General features: G+C 40.2%; 1 protein-coding gene across 2 annotated transcripts; it reads left to right on the forward strand.

Moving 5' to 3' along the window:
* On the forward strand, positions 1–26,645 carry oca2 (oculocutaneous albinism II). 2 transcript variants are annotated; one of them, XM_077533743.1, is made up of 24 exons: positions 1–205; positions 3,585–3,813; positions 5,101–5,196; positions 5,285–5,482; positions 5,551–5,608; positions 6,166–6,238; positions 6,312–6,469; positions 7,223–7,305; positions 7,453–7,606; positions 8,879–8,950; positions 9,175–9,240; positions 9,871–9,927; positions 12,089–12,213; positions 13,481–13,619; positions 16,298–16,430; positions 17,274–17,421; positions 18,653–18,710; positions 18,853–18,961; positions 20,759–20,886; positions 21,076–21,135; positions 21,711–21,815; positions 21,953–22,046; positions 23,111–23,204; positions 26,149–26,645. In XM_077533743.1, the coding sequence occupies exons 2-24, from the start codon at positions 3,593–3,595 to the stop codon at positions 26,234–26,236; spliced, it is 2,517 nt and encodes an 838-aa protein (XP_077389869.1). In that variant the 5' UTR covers positions 1–205; positions 3,585–3,592; the 3' UTR covers positions 26,237–26,645. The 2 variants fall into 2 exon arrangements, with proteins under 2 accessions (XP_077389869.1, XP_077389868.1); XM_077533742.1 differs by having other exon boundaries at positions 1–201.

The following is a 26,645-nucleotide window of genomic DNA, read 5'->3' on the forward strand; positions in this document are numbered from 1 at the left end:
TCCCGTACGCCAGGACGCTGACGACCATCCGCCTCCTTGGCTGGGAGAGGAGACGGCGACACCTCCAGCCTCCCTTCCTCCCTCCTTCCTTCCCTTCCTTCCGTCTCCATCTTCTTCTTCTCCAGTCGCGACCCTGAAGGAGGTCGCCAAGCGGGACCGTCATCATCATCATCATCATCATCTTGAGGAACTTTTGTCAATGTAGGTACGCGCTCACTTCCTCTACTGTGTGTCAAATCGGTCACTTTTTAACTTTCAAAGTGGGTGAAATTGGCTTGTTTTGAAGGTTTCAAGCTCAAGAAAAATACTTATTTATAAATTGTTGGCATCCTGACATTTCCAAAATCATCACTTTCGGGAGAAATGGCATGTTTGCCCAACCATTACATTGTTGAAGAGCACAAGCCGTTTTCAATTGATTTTTTACTATGACAGGGTGGACATGTTAAGATTTCTTGTGCAACTAGCAATTCTATTGACAAAAATGGTAGAATTGATGTCACTCATCAAACATGTCAAACACCTTATCGTGACAGGATGGACATTCATTGAGTTTTGCATGACAGGGTGGACATTCATCAAGTTTTGCATGTGGCTTTGCTTGTCCATTTGTTTGTTAGTTAGCAGGCTACTTTTTGTCCAATCAAGGTTGTGAAATAGATGGGAGGCGGGACCATTCCCATTCCTTGTTTGTTGATGTTTTGATGTGACCGGTCTGCAACTGGACTGGCCGTTGGGTACATTCCCAAAATTCTCGATGGCCACCACGATTCTGGATGGGAGGTGCCAAAAGGAGGTTGGACAGTTCCAACAGCCACATGACAATAACAATGAACTCTGATCCATATCATTCCCAAAGAGGATGCAATGAAATGGAATTGGTTGTTGAAATATAATTTGCTAGGGTTCGCTTGCGCTGTTTTAACAAAATAAAATAAAAACGAAAATGCTTTTTAAAAAAACGAAAACTAACTGAAACTACATTTTATGTTTACAAAACTAACTAAAACTAACTACAAATTTATAGCAAAAATCTCCTTCATTTTAGTCTTTGATAATTAATATAATGCATGAGCCTATGGGGATGACGTCACTCCTCTGGTGTTTTTTTTTTTTTTTTTTTTTTGTGTAAATATTGCGCACAAGTAATACGCGTATTAAAAAAAAAAGAAAACTAATACTGAAACTAACTAAACTAAAAGTAATAAATACAAATATAAATAAATAATAATAATAACATTAAAAAATACAATAAAATAAATAATAAATACATAAATATATAAATAAATTAATAAATAATAAAATCAAATAAAATCATAATTAAAAAAAAACCTAACAGAACCACCCTGAAAACTAATTTAAAAAAAAACAACTAAAATGCAAATTCCAAAACTATAATAACCCTGATACAAACTTGACATTTTAAAAATATTTTCATTTTCATGTGTATTGGTCACTTTTGAAAAGAGTCATCAAATTACAAAATGAAAAAAAAAAAAACATTTAGTATTTTCTACTGCTGTTTAATGTCCAATCCGGTCAATTTTTTACCCAAACAATCCATAAGAGTTAAATCTTGTGTGAATCCAAAAAGTGTAAAATTGTTAAAAAAGCAGTTTGTCTTGCTCGCGCTGCCGGCGGGCGGGAAGCATCCACAAAAGTGTTCATTCATCGCCGGGATGAGGCCCATCACATGAATTGGACAAGGCTGTTAGGCGGCGAGTGAAAACGTCGGCAACAAAACGATTCTCACCACATGAACGCGTCAGTCAAGCGAATGCTCGCCGTGTAAAGATTTCGCTTTCGGGACAGCCGCAGGGCGGACGCTGACATCTTGCAGTTGACGGATAGTCAAGGCCAATCACCTTTGCTGGGCCTTGATGACATCAGCAGTTTTCTGTCCTTTGATTGGTTGGTCGGAGCAAAGTTATTACAAACGCTTACGACTAAAAAAAAAAAATGTGTTGTAGCAATCTGCACACATTACGATGTTACATTTATACACATTTTTTTGTCGTGATCGTTTTTTTGGAATGTTTGGATTTGTGGAAATTGATAAGTCACGTAAGTAACTTCGCGTTGGAATTTTAGACATCCGTATAGCCTCATCCTTAGTTTTCGTTTATCAGGTATCAGATAAACCAATAGATGCACATGTTTAGAATTGTTATCGTCTCTATGGTTTTCACCATTGTTGCGTAATTTAATTTAATCAAACCGGTCGGTGAAGTCAGGGACCTTTTTTTTTTCTTTTTTTTTTTTTTTTTCTCCGCCTTTGCCATTTTGATTCCCAAGTTCAAAGGGGCGCTCCCGTGCATACTTCCTGGTATGAAGTCGGAAAATTCCAACTTCCCACCTTCCTCGAATGCAGCATAACTCCCTCAGGTTCTGGACTGTGTTGTGATTAGTCAATCTTTGTTTATCATCGTAAAATTTCAACCATTATATAATATATTTTCTTGACCGCTCATTCCTCACAAGGGTCGCGGGGGGTGCTGGAGCCTATCTCAGCTGGCTTTGGGCAGTAGGTGGGGTACACTCTGAACTGGTTGTCAGCCAATCGCAGTATTTGAATTTCAAATTGAAAAATAGTTTTTTTTTATAAAATTGATCAAATATTCTCTTTTGTAAACCAACAAATGTAGTAAAACACAAACCTATTTAATATATGTACAATATTCCAAATATAAAAAAAAAATATTCACGAAAGTGAAGCTCTCATGTATCACATATGATACTTTTGGCATTAGAGGATGATGTATTAGCATAACATGAGTTAGTGGACATTCACATGCAGATTTATCGTGTTTCTGGTGTTTATGTTCTATTTGAGAGGTTAAAAATAAGTGCGTTTCAAGAAAGGAGCCTAATAATGGATTTTTCTTTTTTTTTTCTTTTTTTTTCTTTTTATCTACAACTAAGGTAATTCCATGCAACCCAAGCAATTGCAGAGGAACCCAAGCTGAAGGGGGCCCTTGACTTTGGCCCATTTCATTGACAAAATAAAGACACTGCATAGGGCCCCTTACTAGCCCCAAGAGACGGCTAATATTGGTCAATATCAACGACACAACTGTCAACTTGTTTGCAGTTTTAGGGGGACTCCAAGGTCCTCCTTTCCCGGGGCCCCAGGGGGTCTGGAAACGCCCGTGGACCGTCAATGAATGCTTGCATTTAGGAAGGAATCATTCGCAGCTATTCCGCCTCCCATTCTCGTTCCTTCGGAGGCGTGTGATCGCGCGTGAGCGCCAGTCGGCCTCCCATGTGAGCAATAATCCCGTCGGATTCCTGCCGGAGCCAACCCGGTCCACTGACCCCCTGCCGCCCCGCTCAGCTGATGTGTTGGATTGACTGTTGCCTTTTTCATATTTGCCGGTCATGTGATGGCTGAAAACTGACGGCGATGCCGCCACTTATTCGTTTAAAATAACTATGGCCAATAGAGGGAGACAGAACAGGAAAGCCTGACGGTTCACGAGCTAGCGCCCCGAGTTTCTTTGGCAACAAAGCGTCATTTTTATTGAGATTGCAGGGGAAACAAAAAAACAAAGAAAAGTGACCATTGGTTTAATGCATCTCCTCAGTCGCCAACATGTACCTGGAGAACAAAAGCAACCTGGACCTGGAGATGTCGCAGGCCTCGGCGCCGGTCCACCAGGCCGCGGGCAATTTCGGTGAGCTGCGTCTGCTGCAGGGCATCTCGGAGCGGCGCGAGACGCAGAAGCTGCAGCAGCAGTCGGCGGCGGGTCTGCCGGCGGGACAGCGCGTCATCCACGCGGAGGCTTTCCTGCCCGGTCGGAAGACGGAAGACGGGTGAGGACTGACAAAAATTCAGAATTCAAAGTTTTTGGGGAGATTTTTGGGTGAGGTTTGCAAAGCTTTCAAGATGCGTTTTTTTTTTTTTTAATTGTGTTATTGAATTCCTCAAATTAAAGCAAAACTATCAGTTAAATCCACTGCCAGCCGCTTGAAATCTAGTTGAAATTCTGAAAAAAAAAAAAAAAAAAAAAATCAAAGAAAAAAAATACAAATTATTCGTCTCAAGGACCCATTACTGAATAGTGCTGATTGGAGGAAAAAAATAAAATAAAATAAAATAATAATAATAATAAATATAAATAATAATAAAAAAAAAAAGCCCCCAATCTATTTTTAATCGATCAAAAAAAATAAATAATAATAATAATAATCTCATGGACTCATGCTTGAAATTGAACAGGAATTCGGCCATCTTGTTTTGAATCAGCAGTTCCTTTCTCAGTAGTTCACTCTGGAAATTAAAAAAAAGATAATAATAATAAATAAAAAATCCCTGCCGCCATTTCACCAATCGCCACAGAATTGGGTGGACACATCTGTCATAATATGCGTGAAAAAGTCTCAAAGACGCATCTCGGAAAATGAACAGAAAATCGGCCATTTTAATTTGATGACAGCAAATTCTCACTCAGTAGACCCGCACTAGAAAGTTGGAAAAAAAAAAATTCTTTTGACAACAATTTCACCAGTTGACATGACTTTGGATGAACATCATAAGAAGAAGTACAAACAAGTCTCAAGGAACCATGGCTGAAATTGAACCAGGAAGTCAACCATTTTGGCCGAAAATGAACAGGAAGTCAGCCATTTTGTTTTGAATCATCTCATTCGCTCCTCCTTGAAAGTTGTTTGGCTCAACTTGTCAATCATATAGATTAGAATATAGTAAAAAGTCTCAAGGACCAGTGACTGAAATTGATCAAGAAGTCGGCCATTTCAGTTTGAAGCAGCCATTTTGTATTGAATTCCAGGTCTTTGACAAGCTATCTCCCTGCATGAAATTATACAGTGAACTTCTGAACTGTATGGAATGCTTATGAAATAAGATAAAAACAATAAATGAAGCAAAATTACGAAAAGGTAAGTTTTCTGGAGGTCAAAAATGAGTTTTATGAACCAAAATAAAAAAACAAATTACCACTATCCACCATTTTGGTTGTTTACGTTCACCTCGAACACTTTCAGGTCGGAACTATGGAAAAAACAATTCGGATATATCCGATTTCCGACCATCCTCGAATGCAGCGTAAGTTTGTTGATCTTTTTTTTTTTTTGTTCCAGGCACAACTTTAACATGGTTAACATTCTCAGCGGCAAGACAAATTCAGCCAGCATCTCAGAAAGGTCGCCACTGCTGAGGTTCTCACAGGATGACAGGTGAGCAAGTTGTAACACCCCAAAAAATAAACAAAACAAACCAACGCGTCGTCTATCTTAAAGCTAGCTTGCCTTGCTCACGTTTCAGCATAGCCTACATGACCATGCATAATCCCAGTTTCTACGGCGGGGAGGAGCCTTGGGACAGCAGCGCCATGGATCTGGAGAGGAGGTACCGCTTGGGCAGCGAGGTGACCAATCTGTCCCTGCTGCGCTCCAACTCGTCGGAGAAGAGCGACCCCCTGGAGCACCTCGGTCTCCGCTTCAAGATCGCCAGAAGTCTCAAGTGTGCATCACGTTTGTTGTGTATCACATGTTATTGGTAGTTGATGTGATGTTTTGTTGCGTTTCCAGATTCTGCTTCCGCATCTCCAAAGTGGCCACCATCTTCACTATTGTTGTTTTGTGCAGTGTAAGTGTGTCATGATAACTTTATTTAGAAGAAGTTTTTTTTTTTTGTTTTTTTGTTTTTTAACTCATTCTCTCCCAGCCATTTTCACAGCAGTCCCGGTCGCTCCGGGCTGTTTTAGTGAATTTTGACTGATTTTGCAAGGCCCACAGAATATTGTGTTCAACTGCTATAAAAGCATGGAACCTATCAAAAGAAAGAATAAAATCTCGTAAAAAACATGTTTCTATCTGTTTCCGTTTTGCAGCAATTAGCATTAGAAGAGAGCTAAGTTTCATTAGTTTTCACAAATCTATTTAAAATTGTAAGTAATTTAGCTTTTTTTCTACATGGCCCTGGTTAATCTCCTTTCTCTGCTGCCACCTGCTGGCTGTTTGTGTAATAACTACCATTTCTGCAACCGTTCCTTTGCAGTTGAGAGGCTGCAAAACCTTCTGTATGCTCTAGCATTTTTTTAAAAAACCCGTATAAATACGTCTTTGGACACTTAAAACAAAAAACATATTTACACGTTATTGGGAGCAAATGAGTTAACTTCCACCTTGTCATTGCCGTTCCAGCTCTTCTTCAGCATGTATCCCGATCGGGACAACCCGTGGAGGATGTTGGCAGTCTCGTCAACCGACAGCTTCTGTATCCGCTCAAAATTCCCAACAAACAAAAAGTAGTCGACGTTTCGGGTTCGTTTTCCTCCTTGACCCGCCAGCGATGAACCTGACGGACTTCCGGGACAATGCTCTCCTCAAGCTGCAGGTGGGCGGGCCCTTCAGCGGCAACCTGGTGGATTTGGACAACCAGGAGTACGTCCTGGTCCAGGTGGAGCAGACCGACCCGCCGGGCCAGAGGAGGAGGCGGGCGCAGCAGGTGGGCGGCAGTCGCTAACCCAAACAGCAGCACCTAGTCAAGCAAACACATATTGAAGTCACAATAATGTGAAAAGAAAGTTATATTTTTGAGAAATAATGTTTATCTTAGAAAAATTAGTTGCGTAATTGTATTTTTTTTTTTGCACAAAATATTTTGTTTTCCAGAACAAATTTCTATATATTTTCCAGACTAGTCATAATGTTACAATTTTTTTTTTTTTCAGAAAAAAATAAGCACTTTTTTTTAGTTTAGTCGTTTTGTGATTAAAGTCAATATTACAAACATAAACTCTAAAAAGTGTTATATACAGTATTTTCCTTAAAATAAAGTATGTTTACCGTAAAATATAAATATATATTTTACAGATTAAACCCATGATATTACAATTTTTAAATGATATAACATTCTTGAAAAAAGTAGCACATTTTCAGATTGAAGTCATAATATTATGATATTTTTGAGGGGAAAAAAAATGTATATTTTCCAGATTAAAGTGAAAATATAGTGGACCCTGCTTTTTGCTATCAAACCCAACCATCAACAGAAAAAAAAATGAAAAATTTGACCCCCCACAAAATTAGCTTGCATAAGTCACATGACCATACTCAGAAAAAATGTGAGATGGATAAAAACGGGTGTTTTCTGCTTAATTCATATTCCACAAATGCAATTCTAAGCAGAATGTCCTGTTAGTGTCGTCGTTGTCAAGAAGATTTCTGACTCGACTTCCACCTGAATTTCTTTTTGCAGGTGCTTTACAACTGGACCATTCCTCTGCACAGCGAGCGAAGCGACCAGATGGTGCTGACCAGAACGTTTGAGATGCTCAGCAGGTACGTCACGCGCATTCTACCGCACTTAAGTGCCACATCTTCGTTTGTCGTAGTTGCTGCAATACGACAGGAGACAAATTCCTTTGTGTGTTTATTTATTTTTACATACTTGGCCAATCACGCTGATTCCCAAACTTTTCACGCTAGCGACCCCATCACGATCACGGTGCAGGCCTTCATGGCGGCCGAGCAAGTGGTGCCGCTCTCCATCACCCACCAGTCGCTCTACGTCGGCGTGGAGACGCAGGTGGCCATCGCCGGCGTCATCCTGACCGGCGTCTACGTCCTCATCATCTTTGAGGTGCGACCGTCCGATTGAAAAGGTCTTGACGGCTTTACGGCTGTCACGTCCGCTGTGGTCAAAGATGAGTTGATGTTATCTGGAGTGTTTAGCGCGCGGATTAGCAGCGTTGACTCGTGGTCAGTCACTCCGTACTTTTGCGTGCATGTTGGTAGGAGCAAAAGTAGTAGAAATTGTATTACGGTATTTATAAAATAAAAGGAGTTGTAGTTGTAAAAGTAGTAGTAGCGATTGTACTACTGTATTACCAAAATACACTAAACAGTAGTTTTAGTAACAAATATAGCAGTAATTGTGCTGTTAGTAAAAATACTATTAAAGGAGAAGTAATAAAAGTAGTATTAATTGTGCTACTGTTTAGCAAAATTGTAGCTGCTGTAGTAAAATTGTCATGACTAGGGTCATGCAAGGGTTATGTTTACTGTCATGACTAGGGTAATGCAAGGTTAATGTCATGACTAGGGTCATGCAAGGTTGTTTACTGTCATGACTAGGATCATGTAAGGGTTATGTTTACTGTCATGACTAGGGTCATGCAAGGGTTATGTTTACTGTCATGACTAGGATCATGTAAGGGTTATGTTTACTGTCATGACTAGGGTCATGCAACGGTTATGTTTACTGTCATGACTAGGGTCATGCAAGGGTTATGTTTACTGTCATGACTAGGGTCATGCAAGGGTTATGCTTAATGTCATGACTAGGGTCATGCAAAGTTGTTTACTGCCATAACGAGGTCATGTAAGGGTTATTTTTACTGTCATGACTAAGGTTATGCTTACTGTCATGACTAGGGTCATGTAAGTTTAATTAAGCAGAAGTTGTAGAAGTTAAAGTAGTGGCTATTGTACTGTACAATTATAGTAACAGTAAAGTAGAGGTAGTAGAAATAGTAATTGCACGAGTTGTAAAATTATTATAAGTAGTCTTAAAGTAAGAAATAGTAGTTGTACGACTAAGTAGTTGTAGTTATAGTTATAGTAGAAATAAAATCAATAGTATTGATAATAGTAAAAGAGTAGTAGGGATTAGTTATAATTAAGGAAGGTAGTAGTTAAAAAGCAGTACAAATTCTACTAGTAGTAAAATAATCTATTGTAGTTGTAGCAAAATAAGTTGTAGTACTTGTAGTAAAATGTGTAAAACTAGCAGTAAAACTATCTGGTAAAGTTGTAAAATCATTTGTAGTAGTGTAAATGTATTAGCAAATAATGTTTTTTTTCCCTTTCTCGAGTGTACTGACGTGTTGACTTGTCAATGTTTTTTTTTCAGATCGTCCATCGGACTCTGGCGGCCATGTTGGGATCTTTGGCCGCCTTGTCCGCTTTGGCCATCATTGGTGACGTGCGTCCACATTTTCAAGTCACCGCAATAAACTCATCAGCTCACACTTATTGATCATCCATATTATTGCATTTCGACATTTTTTTTTCCAACCTCATTCCACCTTTCTTAACAGATTCAAACGTCACCTCACAATCTGCAGTTCAAAATTAATTGCGCCGCATTTCACTTTCAATTTTCTGCCAAACTTGCATTTGCAGCTGTTGTTTGTTTCCCCCCCGCAGCGTCCCAGTTTGGTCCAGGTGGTGGAATGGATCGACTACGAGACCCTGGCTCTGCTCTTTGGCATGGTGAGACGACGGGAGTCCGTCCACATTTTCAAGCCCGTCTCCATGGTTACGAGAATGCCCCGCTTGGTTTTTGTGTGTAACTCAAATGCGCCTCCTTACATTGCCGATGCTACAGTTTACACGCATGACATGATGATTGCTTTGGAGGGTCCGCACACTGCCGGTAAACATCTGGTCCGCTGACAACAGGACAAATGTGTCATTTTTGCGAAGCGGGACATAAATCTGACTGTCATCCACATAGCAGTGAAAGGAAATACCACATTTTGTTTTTTGTTTTTTGTTTTTTTTATGATGGAATCCTGGGGCAGCAAATATGATGCAAAGAAAACAGCAGGGGCCCCAAAATTGAACCCTGTGGAACACCATACAACAGTGGTGCAGAGAGGGCTAACACAAAAATTCTTTCTTTTTTTTTGACAAAAAAATAAACACACAAAAAAATGAAAATAAATAAATAAATACATAAATAAATAAACTTTACTACTGCCACTACAAATACTGATAAATATCATGGCAAATAAAATAAAATTAGATTAAAAATGTCATAAAATTCCAGAATGGAATTGTGTGATAACTATCACAATAATAAATAAAAGAGAACCAAACGAAACGTTCCTTTTCTTCCAGATGGTGCTGGTGGCCATTTTCTCCGAGACGGGTTTCTTCGACTACTGCGCCGTCAAGGTGCGTTTTGTTGCCCCTTCCTTCCACTTGAGTCCAAAGCGATGGCGCGAGATTGATGTTGACCTATCGACTATTCTTCACACGCTTGACATTTGAATGGCCCCGCGTGGATGACATTTTGCCGTGTTTAGCGTTGGGAAAGTAGGTCATCGCTGCAGAGATGAGTCGTCCTCAGCTTTTTTTTTTTTTTTTCCCCGCGCACTCCTGCCGTGTGACTTCCTATTCTGGGGGAATGTCCACGGATGAGTTGGTTAAAAAGGTGAAAGGTCGCCGCGACCTCATCCCACTTTGGGGCCGAGATCGCAAATTTCACACGGGGATGTAAAGAGGTGCGAGGGCTTTTTTTTTTTTGTCTTGTGAAGCTTTTAGTCTGCCTGGCTTGATTTTCACGAGTGTAAATTGAATTTGTGGCCCTTGAGCGAGCGCGCCTTCATCATCGTCGTCGCCCCTCGTGGAGGTCAAGGACGTGCGGAACTCTTGCCGGTAATCCCGAATATGCGGAATGTGTCCTCTGGGCCGAGGCGGGGATCATAATCAAGGCTGATGAATGTTATACGTGTTGAGGGAGAAGGACGGGACGAGACCCTCGCAGCAGATGAACACTCATCAGAGATTTTGCTTTGTCTGCTGCACTAAGAATGAGGAGTAAAAAAAAAAAAAAAGAGTAAGATTATACAATAAACAAAATAAACATACTGGTAATTAAATAACTATGAACTGGAATGAGAAAAAAAATCGAATGTTATATCAAAATTAGAATATGTAGTCAATATATATATTTGTAGAAAACAAAAAAAAAAAACTTTCATATAATGTCGTAATATAAAGATAATAGTTTATGTATGTCAAAAATTCAATGAGAAATTAAAAATGTAGGAGAAAAATCTTATACACTGTATAGTATGACAAAATATATATACAGTATAAAGATAATGTAAAAGTAGATGAGAAAATAATTTATAATAATAAAAAAATGAGATTTTATATTTATTTATTATTATTATTATTATATATTTGGGTATGTGGCTTTTTATGTATAAGGAACAAGCTTATTTTAATGCAAAAAATAGATGTGAAAATGTTTACATATAGTGTCAAAAAAACTCCATCAATATTTCTAAGAAAAAGCTTATATTTAATATAAAGAAAGATGAGAAAAATCATTTATATACTGTATCATATCAGATTAAAAAATTTAGATATAAAAACAAAAAAGATAGGATATAATACATGAGAACATTTTTCTATACAGTATATGCGTAAAATATATAAAAAGCAAAATATTAGAAAATATTTCATAAATATAGCTATCAGAATAAAAAAAACAATATAATATGAAATTATATGTGAGAAAATCTTCTATACTAAACTGTGTGGTAAAGTATAACTTTTAAATGTAAAATTATACGAGGTAAAACATGGAATAATTTGGAAGAAGAATCTTATTTTGATTATTATACATCAAATGTACAAATAGATATGGGAAAATTATTCAAGATATGAAATAGAAACAGCTTACATTTTGTACATAAAGTACAAAAATAGCTATAAGAAAATAATTTGTCTAATGTCAAAAAAAAAAAAAATGATGATGATGGATATTCATAGTTCATATATAATTTAAAATGACAAATAGATACAAGAATATACAGTAATTCATTGAACAGTGCAAAAAAAGATGAGAAAAATCATTTAAAAAAACATTTAAAAAAAAATAAAGTCTACATTTCATGACAAAAGGCTTTTAATGGATATAATGTAACATTTAAAAAAAAGAAAAAGAAAAACTCGTCACAAGTTGCATTTTTGTTTAACTATTTATGCCAATGATGTATAATGACAATGAAATGGTCTTCCACTCTATGACAGAAGGTACACGACTAACCTGTGCATTGTGCAACCACTTTTTGTTCCATCTTTGTTTGGAAAAAATGTTTTTAAATGTAAAATTTGTGGCTTAGCGTGACAAATCTTTTTACCCTCTTATGAAAATTAACCACTGATTTTCCACCCATTTGCAACAAACGCCAACTTCCACTTTGCTCTTAAGACGTTCCGCTGTAATTTAGTATTTGCGTCGTCACGCAGCATCACTTTTGCACTCGCTGACTGACGCTGACTCATCGTTCTGTCACTTTCCTTTCCCGTTGGTGGGGCGCAGGCCTACCGCCTCTCCAAAGGCCGAGTGTGGCCCATGATCATCATCCTGTGCCTGATCGCCGCCATCCTCTCCGCCTTCCTGGACAACGTCACCACCATGATGCTGTTCACCCCCGTCACCATCAGGTGCCGCCATTTGGAGTCTTTCCGACCACCGCTGTCCAACCTTTGACGCCATGCTCCGCCCACTTTCTGTCTTGGATTTCGGCTCGTTTAGTAGTAGTTAGCGTTGCCATGGTTACCTTGAAAAAGTAACTATTTACTTTGATTTCTTATTGAAACTTGATAAAACACTCTGATGACGTCACAGAGTGTGCGACAAAGCTTAACATTAAAAATGTTTCTTAGCTGACACGTAGTGTGTTTACAGCTTGAAAACGTGACTCTCTGATTTGGACACGTGATGAGTCGTCTCTGAAAACGTGAAACAACTCATGACGTGCCACGTGACGGGTGACGCGATGTTACTCACTCAGAGGGGACTGTGAAGTTTTCCCTTTCTTCATGTTCTTTAATGTACACTTAATTGGTTGAGTGCCTTTACTGAGTATTATTTTGTTCTCATTTTTATTTATTATTTTTATATTTATTTATTATTTTATTTATTATTTTGTTATTATTTTGTATTTTGTTATTTTGTAACCTTTTCCAACATTCCACTAGTGACTGTGAAATGGTTGTTCCAAACTTCAACGGTGAACTTCCTGTTCCATTTTGCAGTTTTTTTTCCATCCGTCTTGTAACAATAGAGGTGTCCACCAAATACTGTGTTGATGTGGAAGTCAATCTTAAAAATTTCTTGACAATGTTATATGTGACCTCACTAGTCTAAACATGACATTCTATTTGTGGAATATGAGTTATGAAGCAACATCCAGGGGGTGGCCATCTTGCCACTTGCTGGAGACTGAAGATGACATCACAGCTCACCTGTTTTCTGAAGCTGAGCTGTGATTGGTTCTTACCTGAGACCTGTGATGTCATCTTCACTCGACAGCGAGTGGCAAAATGGCCGCCTTTTGATATGGATAAAAATGGCTGGATTTTGCTGTTTAACTCATATTCCATATTAAAGTAGCGTGGCTACATAGAAGTTCTAGAGCACATTATTGTCAAGCGGTTTTCGGTGTAAACAGCAAATTTACTATTATGATTTGATTTTGAAGTTACGATAGGCAAAGCTGCCCCATTTTGTATCACGCTGGGAAACTGGTATGGGGTGCTAGCTCGCTATCAAGGTATTTAGTCAAGTCAAGTCATCTTTATTTATATAGCGCTTTCAAACAGCCTTGGCTGTCACAAAGCACTTTACAGGAAGACAAAAAACAAACAAATATAACATAAAACATTAACTACGACTTTACATTTTATTCCTCTGTGCCTTTCGCTGCAGATTGTGCGAGGTGCTCAATCTGGACCCCAGACACGTCCTGATCGCCGAAGTCATCTTCACCAACATCGGCGGGGCGGCCACAGCCGTGGGCGACCCGCCGAACGTCATCATCGTGTCCAATCAAGACCTGCGCAGACAAGTAGGAGCTCGCCCACGCTGGCTTTCTTTGTCCTCGCAGTGTCACACAGACACACACAGGTGGCAACACTATTTGTGTAAAAAAATAATAGACTCCCGTAAAAAGGTTGTTACTTATGGAAGCGTATTACATTCATTTGAGAAAAAAAACAAACAAACAAACAAAAAACTCCTGTTTTTCTGACTAATTTTTTGGGGGGAGCTTTTATTGAATATCTTTTTCTGTCATAAAAAAATATTCCGAAAAACAGGAGGAAAAATTACTCAGAAAAAAAGGATAAAAAAAAATTATTCAGAAAAACAGGGGGGGAAAGATAATTCAAAATTCCCCCTGTTTTTCGGAATAATTTTTTTCTGACAGAAAAAAATATTCGGTAAAAAAAAGAAAAAATGTTAAAAAAAAAAAAAAAAAAAAAAAAAAACAGAAAAAAAAATACTCAAAAAAACAAAGCTCCCAAAAAAATTAGCCAGAAAAACAGGAGATTTTTTTTTTCAAGTGTATGCAATATGCTTCCATATATTTTCCCTCTGTTTTTCTGTTATTTTTTCCCCCTGTTTTTCTGAATATTTTTTTCCCTGTTTTTCGGAATATTTAAAAAATATTCAGGAAAACAGAAAAAAAGAAAAAAATACTCAAAAAAACAAAAAAACAAAGCTCCCCCAAAAATTGGTCATAAAAACAGGAGATTTATTTTTATTTTTTCAAGTGAATGCAATACACTTCCGTAGCTACTGATTCAAGTCCTTAGATGTAAAAGTAGCAACTCTGAACGTCAACTTCCCGCAATTGTAACAAACTGACCAATAGTTGGTGAGTGCTCAAAGAGGTGCAGGTTGCAGAACGCAAGGACACTCGGACGTGGTGTAATCAACAACGCACGCTCCACAGCTTGCCCGCCGCCGTCTATCTCTGGATTGCGCCCGAAAATATCCCCCCCCTTCCGTGACACGCAAGCAAACAAACAAGCACACAAGCTGTCCTTATCAGAGTGCAGCCACGACACAAGCGGCGCCCCCCAACCGCCCCCCCTGCCCACTGCTCTTCTGTGATCGGCGCCAAGACAAACTCGACGGCGGGAGTCCCATTTGCCGGAATCAACAGAGCGCGCACGGCCGGCGCGCCCGCCAAAGGCCAAAATGTCAAGCGAGGGTGTCAGCGGGAAGCCGCTTGGGGGGGACGATGAGGTGATGCGAGGTCTGGTGATGCTCCTCGGAGGGAGATTACGAAGTTGCTTCAAGCAGAAATGCAGCACGGTCGTGCCGAACGGCTTGTTCAAAATGCAAATAGCCACGCAAACGTTCTTAATTCAAATGAAAATTTTCACGATTTAGTGGCTCCCACAGTGCATCATTCGAAATTTAGTGCAGAATGTCTTGTTCCTCCAGGAAAAGTCTTTGAACATTTCATTACGGGTAATGGCTCAAAAATGGATGATTCTGATGGAGAAAAAAAAATAAATCATGCAATGTTCCGCTCGTATTCATTGCTCAAATGCTTTGTGATATCGTGTCACCCGTCTGTCGATCATACCGGCTCCAATTTACCGCCGAACGGCTTGTTCCTCCAGGAGCGGCCCGGTAAAGTTTCATTGCTGCAAAATTGCCCATAATGACCGTTTTAACGTTCACGTTTTCGCTCCACGTTCCATCCGTAGTCTTTGCTGAAAGCTAAACGCTCGTTCCTCCAAGAGGAGTCCAAGTACAACATCTGGAAATGGGTGAAATCCTTGTATGGAAACAAAAATTTGGCCCTAATATATATTTTTCTAACAAAACACTTTATGTGAAACCTGTTGGGCTCTGGGGTTGGATCCCAAAAACGCAGACACAAATACGATTTTAACTCTTTATTTGCATAACATTGAGAGGTGTAGAACAAACTTGGCTAGACGAGAAACAACGAGAATGCATCGAGAATAACGAGACGCTAAGCTAAACTTGGGCTGTGGAGGTGCACAGAGGAACAGAGGTAATAATCCGACAAAAAAAAACACACTTCCCAGACAGGCTTCTATAGACAGCCAATCGATCTGATTGGTTGTGGCTAGACATGTGGGTAACAGGACTGACATGGAATTATCTGATTGGCTATTGACCAGATAAAGAGACGAAAGATTCCTGACATCACGTAGCATGTTGATGCTGGTTACATCAGTTCAAAACAGACACATGACCTCACGGTCATGACCCAAACATAACCCTTGCGTGACCCTAGTCATAACAGTAAACATAACCCTTACATGACTCTAGTCATGACACTAAGCATAACCCTTGCATGACCCTAGTCATAACAGTAAGCATAACTCGTGCATGACCCTAGGCATGACACTAAGCATCCTGGCGGACCCCTAGGTTTAAACATAACCCTTGCATGACCCGAGTCATGACACTAAGCATAACCCTTGCATGACCCTAGTCATAACAGTAAGCATAACCCGTGCATGACCCTAGTCATGACACTAAGCATAACCCTTGCATGACCCTACTCATGACAGTACCCCCCCCCCCTCACCCAAGGACGCATCCTGGCGGACCCCTAGGTTTAAACATAACCCTTGCATGACCCTAGTCATGACAAAACCAGTCTATGGCGCCCAAAAATTCTTCTGCCAACTGCCACTACGATGCAAAACCCCGTGATGACCGTCGTGTTTCGTTGTGTGCGTGCGTCTCTCACAGGGCATCGACTTCGCCAACTTCACCGGCTACATGTTCCTGGGAATATGTCTGGTCCTGTTCACCTCCTTCCCCTTCCTGCGCATGCTCTACTGGAACAAGAAGCTCTACAACAAAGAGTCCATCGAAATAGTGGGTGAGTTGATATTCTGGACAGTCAAGTCAACCCACTTCCATTGCAGGTTCCTGGTTTGCCATCCAACGATTTCTCTTTTTTTTTTTTTTTCTTTCAGTTTCTACCTATTTTTTTCTGCCTTCGTGATAACTGTTTGTGTAATTACATCGTTGACCATTAGATGGCATCGCACTATTCTGTTTGCCACTGGATAAGTTTGAAAGAAGAAGAGTGCAAACAGGAAGTATTTCAAGCTCAGCCTTGTTTTTGCTGAAAATTATTGAATGTCAAATCCCCTTTATGCTGTTTTTACGCCGACTGAAAGTGATGGCTGTAGGCTCATTTTATTTATTTTATCATGTAATTTAATCATTTTATTTTATCAAATCAAATAAGATAAGAACTGCGACTTCCAAGTTGACTTGTGAGGATGTGGTCCATTAAACCAGCGACATGCACATCACACAGAGACACGGACGTTTACACTCAATAACGTGCGGTCCCAAGGAGAGGAAGCTCAGCGGGGCATCATTAAAAACTGAAGCACAAGTAGGTGGATCGTTTGGCGCCACGCTGTCAAGGCGAGCCACCGGGCCGATTGAAGGAAGCCGCCGATCGCCGCGGCTGCAGCCACCCGCCGCCATCTTTACATTGCATGTTTTAAGTCCATTTTGGACCAAGTCAAGAATATTCTTATAAATTAGCGTCAAGTGTCAGCCAGTGTTAGCACAGCACTTATCACCTTCTCCGTCAGACGTGGTGGCCTCGCTGCATTAGTCCCTCAGCGTTTATTGACCGGAAATGTCATCTTCAAAGACACAATCAGCACCGTGTTTTTTATTTTTATTTTTTAATCTGCCGCAGAGCTCAAACACGAGATTCTGGTGTGGAGGCAGACGGCGCAGCGTATCAATCCCGCCAGCCGCGAGGAGACGGCCGTCAAATGCCTCCTGATGCAGAAAGTCCTCAACCTGGAAAGTCTGCTGCGCAAGATGATGAAAACATTCCAGAGGTAAAAATAATAATAATAATAATGGTTGCTTCAAACCAAAATGGCTGACTTCCTGTTCACTTTTAGCCATCAGTCCTTGAGACTTTTTTGTCCATGCTATTCAGCTCAACATGTCTGACCAGTTTCGTGTTGATTGGTGAAATTTTGTCACGGGCTAAGTTTTATTTAGCCTTCCAATAGTAGCTACTTGCTAGTGAGTAAGAAACGGCTACTTTAAACCAAAATGGCTGACTTCCTGTTCAATTTTAGACATTGATCCTTGAGACTTTTTCTTGTGTTATGTTAGTCTGCCAAATTTCGTGTTGATTGGTGAAATTTCTTCAAGGGCTAAGTTTTATTTAGCCTACAATAGTAGCTACTTGCCAATGAGTAAAAAACGGCTACTTTAAACCAAAATGGCTGACTTCCTGTTCAATTTTAGACATTGATCCTTGAGACTTCTTCCTGTGTTATGTTAGTCTGCCAAATTTCGTGTTGATTGGTGAAATTTCTTCAAGGGCTAAGTTTTATTTAGCCTTTCAATGGTAGCTACTTGCTAGTGAGTAAGAAATGGCTACTTCAAACCAAAATGGCTGACTTCCTTTTCAATTTTCAGCATCAGTCCTTGAGACTTTTTAGTCCGTGCTGTTCGGCTCAACATGTCAGCCCAGTTTCGTGTTGATTGGTGAAATTTTGTCACGGGCTAAGTTTTATTTAGCTTTCCATTGGTAGCTACTTGCTAGTAAGTAAGAAACGGCTACTTTAAACCAAAATGGCTGACTTCCTGTTCAATTTTAAACATTGACCCTTGAGACTTTTTCCTGTGTTATGTTAGTCTACTAAATTTCGTGTTGATTGGTGAAATTTAGTCACGGGCTAAGTTTTATTTAGCTTTCCATTGGTAGCTACTTGCTAGTGAGTAAGAAACGGCTACTTCACAACAAAATGGCTGACTTCCTGCTCAGCGTTAGACATTGATCCTTGAAACTTTTTCCTGTGTTAGTCTGCCAAATTTTGTGTTGATTGGTGAAATTCTTTTTTTTTTTAGCCTTCCATGTGTTGCTCGTGAGTAAGAAATGGCTGCTTTAAACCAAAATGGCCGACTTCCTGTTTGATTTTAGGCATAGGCTCTTGAGGCTTTTCTGTGTCCACCCAATTGATGATTGGTGAAACTGCCTCAATTCATAATGTCATTGTGTTCAAGCAATATTATTAGCACGAATTTGAACATGTCATGAAATGTGTTTGACAGAGAAATTTCCCAAGAGGACAAGAACTGGGAGCAGAATATTCAAGAGCTTCAAAAGAAGGTTCTTTTTTTGTTGTTTTTTTCCCTTTACTTCTGAACGCTTGACCTCGGCGGATGTTATCTCCGTAATGAAGTGTTTGAAAGTTGAGCAATCGCCACCTCCCGGCTTGTGCCTGACTGTTCTTTTCTTTTGTTCCCCGCAGCACAGAATCACCGACAAGGTGCTCTTGGTGAAGTGCGTGTCGGTGCTGGCGGTGGTGATCTTCATGTTCTTTGTCAACTCGTTTGTTCCCAGCATACATCTGGATCTCGGTGAGGGGGCACGATTGTGTTTCATTAGGCGAGAGTCAAATTATGCCCGTATATAATTCAACACAAGTTGATGTCAGCTAAAATTGCGGACTGAGTTACCAAGTTGGTGAATGTTATTTTGTGAATGGGTTATTTATTGAGTGAGTGGCAAATCTTTACGATGTCTGAGACAGATTAACAAGACGTGCAAGCAATAAGGACGCCGGCTGGTGATTGTCCTGGAGCAGGCGGAGTCAATTACAGGCCGCCTGGCCGTGACATTTGTTCAACGAGCGTGACCTCGCCACAGCAGCGTCCCGGGTGCAAACACGACATTCGTTTCAATTACACCTGCGTTCGAAAGCGCGGCCTCATTAAAAGCTCATGAAGCCAACACGGGCCAGATTTCATTCCGCTCTTTTGGTGGCCGCTGAAGCGTTTTTCGTCCGTCCGACGGACGTGGACGCTCGCTCGCCGGATTGCGTGCAAACAGAAAATCAGATTTGCTGATCGACATCAGCATTTAGTTCAGAATGAACTCAGTCATCGTTAGTGTAAAATGTGAATGCGACTTTTATCCTACAGTGACGTTTTACACTCTTTTTACACCTCATACATTTCTACTTGTACATACGGGACCTGTCAAAGATTGTTTTCATTCACATTAGTCAGTGAATTTGTTGGCCTGTGGCTGAGTGAAAGACTTGTGAAAGTGTTAGCACGTGAGTTTATTGGATGAATCAACATATTGAGTGAGTGGATCTATTTATTTAGTGAATGAGTTAGTGAGTGGGTGAGTTATGTATTTAGTGATCTAGTTAGTTAACTAGTTCAGTGTGTTAATATAATGAGTGAGTGAATTAGAGCTAGTTTCTCATTTTGTTTGGTTAGTTTCTCATTTAGTGAGTGAGTTAGTTTCATTTAGTGAATTAGAGCTAGTTTTGTTATTTGGTTAGTTTCATTTTGTGAGAGTGAATGAGTTACTTTCTCATTTAGTGAGTTAGTTGGTGACTGGGTGTGTTGTGCTATGTACTTAATTAGTAGTGTGGTTATTAGCTGACTGGGTTAGTTAATGTGTGCGTAACTCGAGCGAGCGAGCGGGCTAGTTTTTCATTTCGTGAGTGAGTTGGTTAGTTTCATATTTAGTGAGTTATTTTCTCATTGAGTGAGTTAGTTAGCTAGTTAGTTGGTTGGTGAATGGGTGGGTGGGTGATGCTATTTACTTACTAAGTGATCTAGTAGTTATTAGTTGAGTATGTTAGTTGCTAAGTTAATGAGTGAGGTAGTTAGTTCCTCATTTAGTGAGTAAATGAGTGTGGGAGTTAGTGAGTGTGTGAATTATGTTTTGTACTTAGTGATCTAGTTAGTTGTTAGTGGCTATGGTTAGTTAACAAGTGAGTGAGTTTGTCATTAGTTTCTTATGTAGTGAGTGAGTCAGTTAGTTTCTCACTCGGACTAATATATTTAATTAAGTACTAATAATTTTTTTTAACAGAAACTCTGTAAATACGAATAGAAGTTACTTTTTTTTTTTTCTTGTTTTTTGTTTAGTTATATTGTCAGCCAAAATGAAAAAAAAAAAAAAATCATCATGAATGTGAACGATCGTCCAGTTCAGTGAGGCCTGCTTGAGAAGCAAAATGATCAAAACATACTTTAGACTAAATTGATTGATTGCATGGAGTCCATTATTTTTTTTTTCTTTGCATCCTTCTGCTTCCGCTCATCTTTGTCCTCCTTCTCGGAAATGAAGCAGTCACCACAGATCTTTTCATGGAATCACAACGGTTAGTTTCTGATGTGTTGTCTCCCGCTCAGGTTGGATCGCCATTCTGGGCGCGCTGTGGCTTTTGGTGCTGGCCGACATTCAAGACTTTGAGATTATCTTGCACCGCGTGGAGTGGGCCACTCTGCTCTTCTTCGCTGCCCTCTTCGTCTTGATGGAGGTGCAGAATTTGTTTTGAAAAAATTCATTTAAAATTGACTATTAACTGTATTAATATCTTGAAAATTACTGTGGCCAATATTCGCACGATTTGAGCCACTGAGAGCTCGTGTGGGCTAACCCCAATTTTTGTCATTTTGCTGGAGAATTGCGCAATTTTTATTCGTAGGATTTGTTGTTGATGTTGCAGGCTCTGGCCCAGCTGCAGCTCATCGATTACATCGGCGAGCAGACGGCCTTACTCATCAAAGTAAGTCGACTTATTTTCAAGTACAAATACTCAAGTACAGAGTGTGAGTACTTTCATCACCTGAGCATCTGTGCCATTACGACAGCTTTCATACATTTGGTTCCGTAAGAAACGCTCGCGCGTTTCCACCTGGCCTCGCTTCCAATGGCTGGCGAGCGTGCACGAGATTGCCGCCGTAATATACGTGTCAGCCGGTATAAACTGGCGGACCCCCGCAGCGCGGATAATCGCTAGTGACAGGCGGCGTGGCGCTCTTTCCGTCTGACTTCCTGTGAAAGAAAGAAAAGAAAAAACCGCACATCTGCATGCAACCGTGCGACAGGTGCAAGGCAGAGATCTCATTTGTGTTGTTTAGCAGCTTGATGGAGCAAAAACTGAGCATTATTCGTCTTGGTGAGGCAGCCGTGGGAAGTCACAAAATACAAATACTTAAGTATTTGAGTAAAAAAAAAATTCTAACATGACTCAAAATAGGCTGGTACTTATTTTTTTGTTTGTTTTAACGGTACCTTTTTTAAAGGTAAAATTGGCGTAAATAGAGGGGAGTGATAATGTTGTTGTTGTTTTAATTCCAGGCAGTGCCGGAGGACCAGCGCATGGCCATCGCCATCATCTTGGTGATGTGGGTTTCCGCCCTGGCTTCTTCTCTGATCGACAACATCCCCTTCACCGCCACCATGGTGAGGAATGCACGTCAAGTCAGCGTCATTTAGAACGCAGCATGCGACAGAAGATTATACATGCTAGTATGCAGCATGAAGTTTCTATTTGCTGCACTATTGGAAGTGAAAAGAAGTCTCATCTCTTTTTCTTCCAGATTCCAGTCCTCATCAACTTGAGTCAGGATGCAGACGTGAACCTGCCAGTGAAACCGCTCATCTTTGCCTTGGCCATGGGAGCCTGTCTTGGCGGTGAGTCTGACCCATGTGAAACTCAAACAACTAACCAACTTTTGACATTGTCCTGGTAACTCACCAACAAACTAACAAATGGTGACCAAAACATAACCTCTTGTCTTCAAAGTCAGTTTTGTCAACTGCTTACCAACCAACCAACCAACCAACCAACCAACCAACCAGCTAGTTACCTACTACAACCAACCATTTAACCAAGTAACCTAGTAGGTTACTTAGTGAGTTATATTCTTACCTAGCTGTACACTTCTTATATTTTCTTATATACTTAGTTATATAAACGAAATACCTAACTAGCTGGTTAATTGCATACTACCACTTACTAACTAAATAACTAGCTATGTAGCTGTCTAGTTACCACCCACCAACTAACTAAGCAACTAGCTGTAGAGCTACGTAGCTACAATTTACAACTAACTAACTAACTAGCTAACTAACTAACTAACTAACTAACTAACTAACTAACTAACTAACTAACTAACTAACTAACTAACTAACCAAACAAACTAGCTAACTAACCATGGACAACATACTAACCAACCAACTAACTAACTAACTAACTAACTAACTAACTAACTAACTAACTAACTAACTAACTAACTAACTAACTAACTAACCATTAACAACATATTAACTAACTAACTAACTAACTAGCTAGCTAACCCACTAACCCTCCTACTAACAGTGCCCAAAACTAATTGGGTTATTTTTGTGCAATACTGGTAACTAACTAATTAGCTAGCAAGCTAAGTTAACTAACTAACTGCTTCATGCTGATCCGTATGAGCATTTCCTTAATATAAGTTCCATGTACTAGTACGCTGTTTGGCCTGAACAGTAGGACTACTTTGGCGTACTGGTAGGATGGCATGTTGCAAGTGAGGCACAGTTGTGCACATTTACTTAACAACTGCGTGCTGTTACTGCTATTTTCTACTAGTGACATCATCAAAATCTGCCAGTTAAAATGTGGTGCTTCAGTAGTAGTAGTAGTAGGTTAGTTAGTATCCTTGGTCACTGATGTACAATGCTGATACTTGTGTGTATGTGTGCGTGTGAAGGAAATGGCACGTTGATCGGCGCGTCCGCCAACGTGGTCTGCGCTGGCATCGCAGAGCAACACGGCTACGGCTTCTCCTTCATGGAGTTCTTCAGGTACGCGCCTTCCTTCCACAAACGCCGCGCTACTCTTAAGTCGGGGCGCTCGCAAGCCAATTGATCCCTGAATGTGACAAATCCGATCTGCGCTGCCGTCTTGCTGCGCCCGGAGCTCTGCTTGCATGTTTAATGTCCCGGCATATGTCTCCACCGACGAACTATCGCGTCACAACGATCGGATGGAGGAAATGGAAGCAAGGCAGCTCTGAAGGCTTCATTGGCTCATTTGCGACCTTGTCACCACATATTTGGCAGAACGGGCTTTGTGCCCGAGAATCACCGGTGGCGATTAACCCAGCTTTTTTTTTTTTTTTAAAGAAACGGTGTAGGTTCTTCTTCATTTTCATCATTTTAACTTTCCAAAAAAAAAAAAAAAACCCGAGGATGCACCTGAATTCCAAAACTTCAAAACTCTGATGATTATCCAAATAATGTCTAAACTCCACCTGTATATGATTGGGACCACTACTTTTTAATGCTTATGATTAGGCTACTTCTCTCAACCCTCCCATGTGCGCACTGAACACAAAGCCAAGCAGCTCGTTGCCATGGCAGCCAGGTCACGATTCCATGTCGAGCCACAGCAAGTCATCACATTTGAACAGAGGTGGCAAAAGTACTCACACTCGCTAACAAAGTACAAGTTCAGACATTGTCTTTGTGTCAATCAAAACTCGGGATAAACAAACTTTTTTTTATTTCTTCCCAAACGGAATCGTTCTTTGTCAAGCTACGAAACGCCGTTGTTGGGTAAACAAATGATTAGTTGTTTTTTTCTTCCTCACCGTCTTGCCACTTCCTGCGTGGAAGAACTGCTCACCTTTGCCTTGGTCACAGCTGCTCGGAGAGAAGGTACTGATTGGTAGGAAGACGCCCCTTGGAGCCCTCGACAGCTGAGGTCTGACAAGCGCGCCGTTGACTTCACGCCCCGCTCTGACCCCTCGCTGACTTTTTTTGCCAGTTGGCTGCCTGGTTCTTCCGTTCCGTCGTCCTGGCGAGCTATTATGTCGCTTCGACTGACGGTTATTAGCCGCCAGTCCATCACCGACTATGACCGTCGTTACATATGTAAGCGACAGCTGCTGCTAATGACATTTTAATGACGGCAGTCCCGGACGAAAGGACGCGGGCAGACATTTCATAATAATTAAAGCCGTTTTAGCTAACAAATGGAGATTTAAAATAATAATAATAATCTCTGCGTCAAACAAATTAACCAATAAACTGACGAGTGGTAAACTAAAAAAAAAAATCAACAAATCAAAACTAAATAAGCAGCGAAATTGTCAAATTTACCTTTAAGTCCAAAAAATTAGAGGTCATCACCAATCGCACATAATGTCACCAAATACAATTCTTGTCATTTATCTAATTTTTATGCTAATATAAATGATGATAGATGTACGTTTTGGATGTAGACTGACATAATCCAGTACTGTTTAATGTGGGATATTCTGTAAGCTTGTTGCTACTATGGTATATTATTATTGAGAGTTTAGACATTTTATTCGGTGGCTGTGAATTCATTTTTAGTTTGACTTGGTTCACTGAACTGCTTATAGACCTTATTCATGTTTTTAAGCGACAAGAAATTTGACAAACATTTGTGAGTTAGAGAAAAGCGTCTGGTTCCTTCCTGGTGTTTGGAACAATGAAGAGAAGCTTGATGTTCATTGGCTGTAAGCGGATATTTTTGCATATTCATTGAGAACTAATATCACTTCATTTTTAAAGGACCTCTAGAATACGACCTGAAAACATCTGTTTTCAAATGTCACACTTCCTGTGTCTTGGGCCCTAATATTAATATCAAGTGTCTGGCACAATGCGCATGTCGGCTTTCTGGTGTGGGTCCAAGTGATCCGTGCTGGCTGACGACCCGGGGCAAAGTCTCCCGGGCCCCGCGAGGCGCCATGTGTCCAATGGAGGACATGGGCGGCGGCCAAACGGACAACCATCTGCAGTCGTTAGAGCATGCGAGGACGCGCTAAAGTTTAACGTCTCACTCGGCGGCAAAGTGAGAGGGCGCTGACAAGTTCATACGGAAGATGTCGGAAGTCATTCGGAAAACTGTCAAAAAAATAATAATTCGACAGTTGATAGTTGCCCCAGTTAATCACTTTTACGCCCCAATGCTAGGTGGCTAAGTGTTAGCATTGCTAACGTCATGTACAATTTTCACAAAAGGTTACACATCAATGCTAAGTGACTGTTAGCATTGCTAATATGTACAATTTTAACAAAAGGTTACGCCCCAATGCTAGGTGGCTAAGTGTTAGCATTGCTAACGTCATGTACAATTTTCACAAAAGGTTACACATCAATGCTAAGTGACTGTTAGCATTGCTAACATGTACAATTTTAACAAAAGGTTACGCCCCGATGCTAGGTGGCTAAACGTTAGCATCGCTAACGTCAAATACAATTCTCACAAAAGGTTACGGCCCGATGCTAGGTGGCTAAGCATTAGCATTGCTAAGATCATGTACAATTCTCACAAAAAATTGCGCCCCGATGCTAGGTGGCTAAGCGTTAGCATTGCTAACATCACGTACAATTCTCACAGAAAGTTTATATGGGTTAAGATCTCTGGTAGAACCTAAAACCCATGATAATCTTCACAGGTGCACTTAATTTGACATTTTTTAAATCGCGTTCAACTTTTAGCAAAACTTGCCGTTTTCTAACAAGACAATAAACGGCAAATCTGGTCACTTGTACACTTTAGATTCATATTTGTGTAATCTTACCAACGTTTTTATGAAATCAAATGACATTTCGGCCTGCAGTTGGAGATCATTTTTGAAAATCCTGGCTGACATCTGCTCATCATGGATGGCTCGTAACTGTTAAAACTCTTGATGATGGCAGCTTATTCGTACTGGATCTCATCATGATTGTACCTCATGCTGTGTCCTTTTTTTGTTTTGTGATCTGACAGGTTAGGCTTCCCCATGATGATCATGACGTGCATGATTGGCATGTGCTACCTGCTGGCCACTCACATCGGACTCGGATGGAACATGTGATCCAGGACTTGAATTTACCAGACCACAACCAGCGATCCAAAGCTTAAATGGGCCCCTTTTACCACAAAGCAAAGAAGAAGACAAAATCGCAGCCTCTTCTTCTCTGGAGTGCAAGGAAGCGACCCAATTGTACATTTTTTCACCCGTCCAATTAAGCAAATAATTGTTATCGATCACGATTGTCAACAATATGGCCTCGTTTATTAAACAGAATAGTCCCTAAAAGTTTATTGTTATTATTATTTATATGTAAAGGAACCATAACACCCATTTAAAGGGATTTTATAATGGTTAATGTGTAATATTTTGGGCACATAAATGATTCTACTCTGTTGGCACAGATCTGATGTAAAGCGATTTAGTGCGGATGATTTCTAACTTTAGTTCTGACGAGGTCTAGTCAGCAGCA

Source organism: Festucalex cinctus, chromosome 10 (genome assembly GCF_051991245.1).
Source record: "Festucalex cinctus isolate MCC-2025b chromosome 10, RoL_Fcin_1.0, whole genome shotgun sequence".
NCBI lineage: Eukaryota > Metazoa > Chordata > Actinopteri > Syngnathiformes > Syngnathidae > Festucalex > Festucalex cinctus.

Bases quoted from the DNA above. Each gene is read 5' to 3' on its own strand.
- oca2 (XM_077533743.1), top strand. From the start codon at position 3,593: ATGTACCTGGAGAACAAAAGCAACCTGGACCTGGAGATGTCGCAGGCC. The intron at 3,814-5,100 runs GTGAGGACTGAC...TTTTTGTTCCAG, and splicing joins GGTCGGAAGACGGAAGACGG to GCACAACTTTAACATGGTTA. The intron at 16,431-17,273 runs GTGAGTTGATAT...AATCTGCCGCAG, and splicing joins AGAGTCCATCGAAATAGTGG to AGCTCAAACACGAGATTCTG.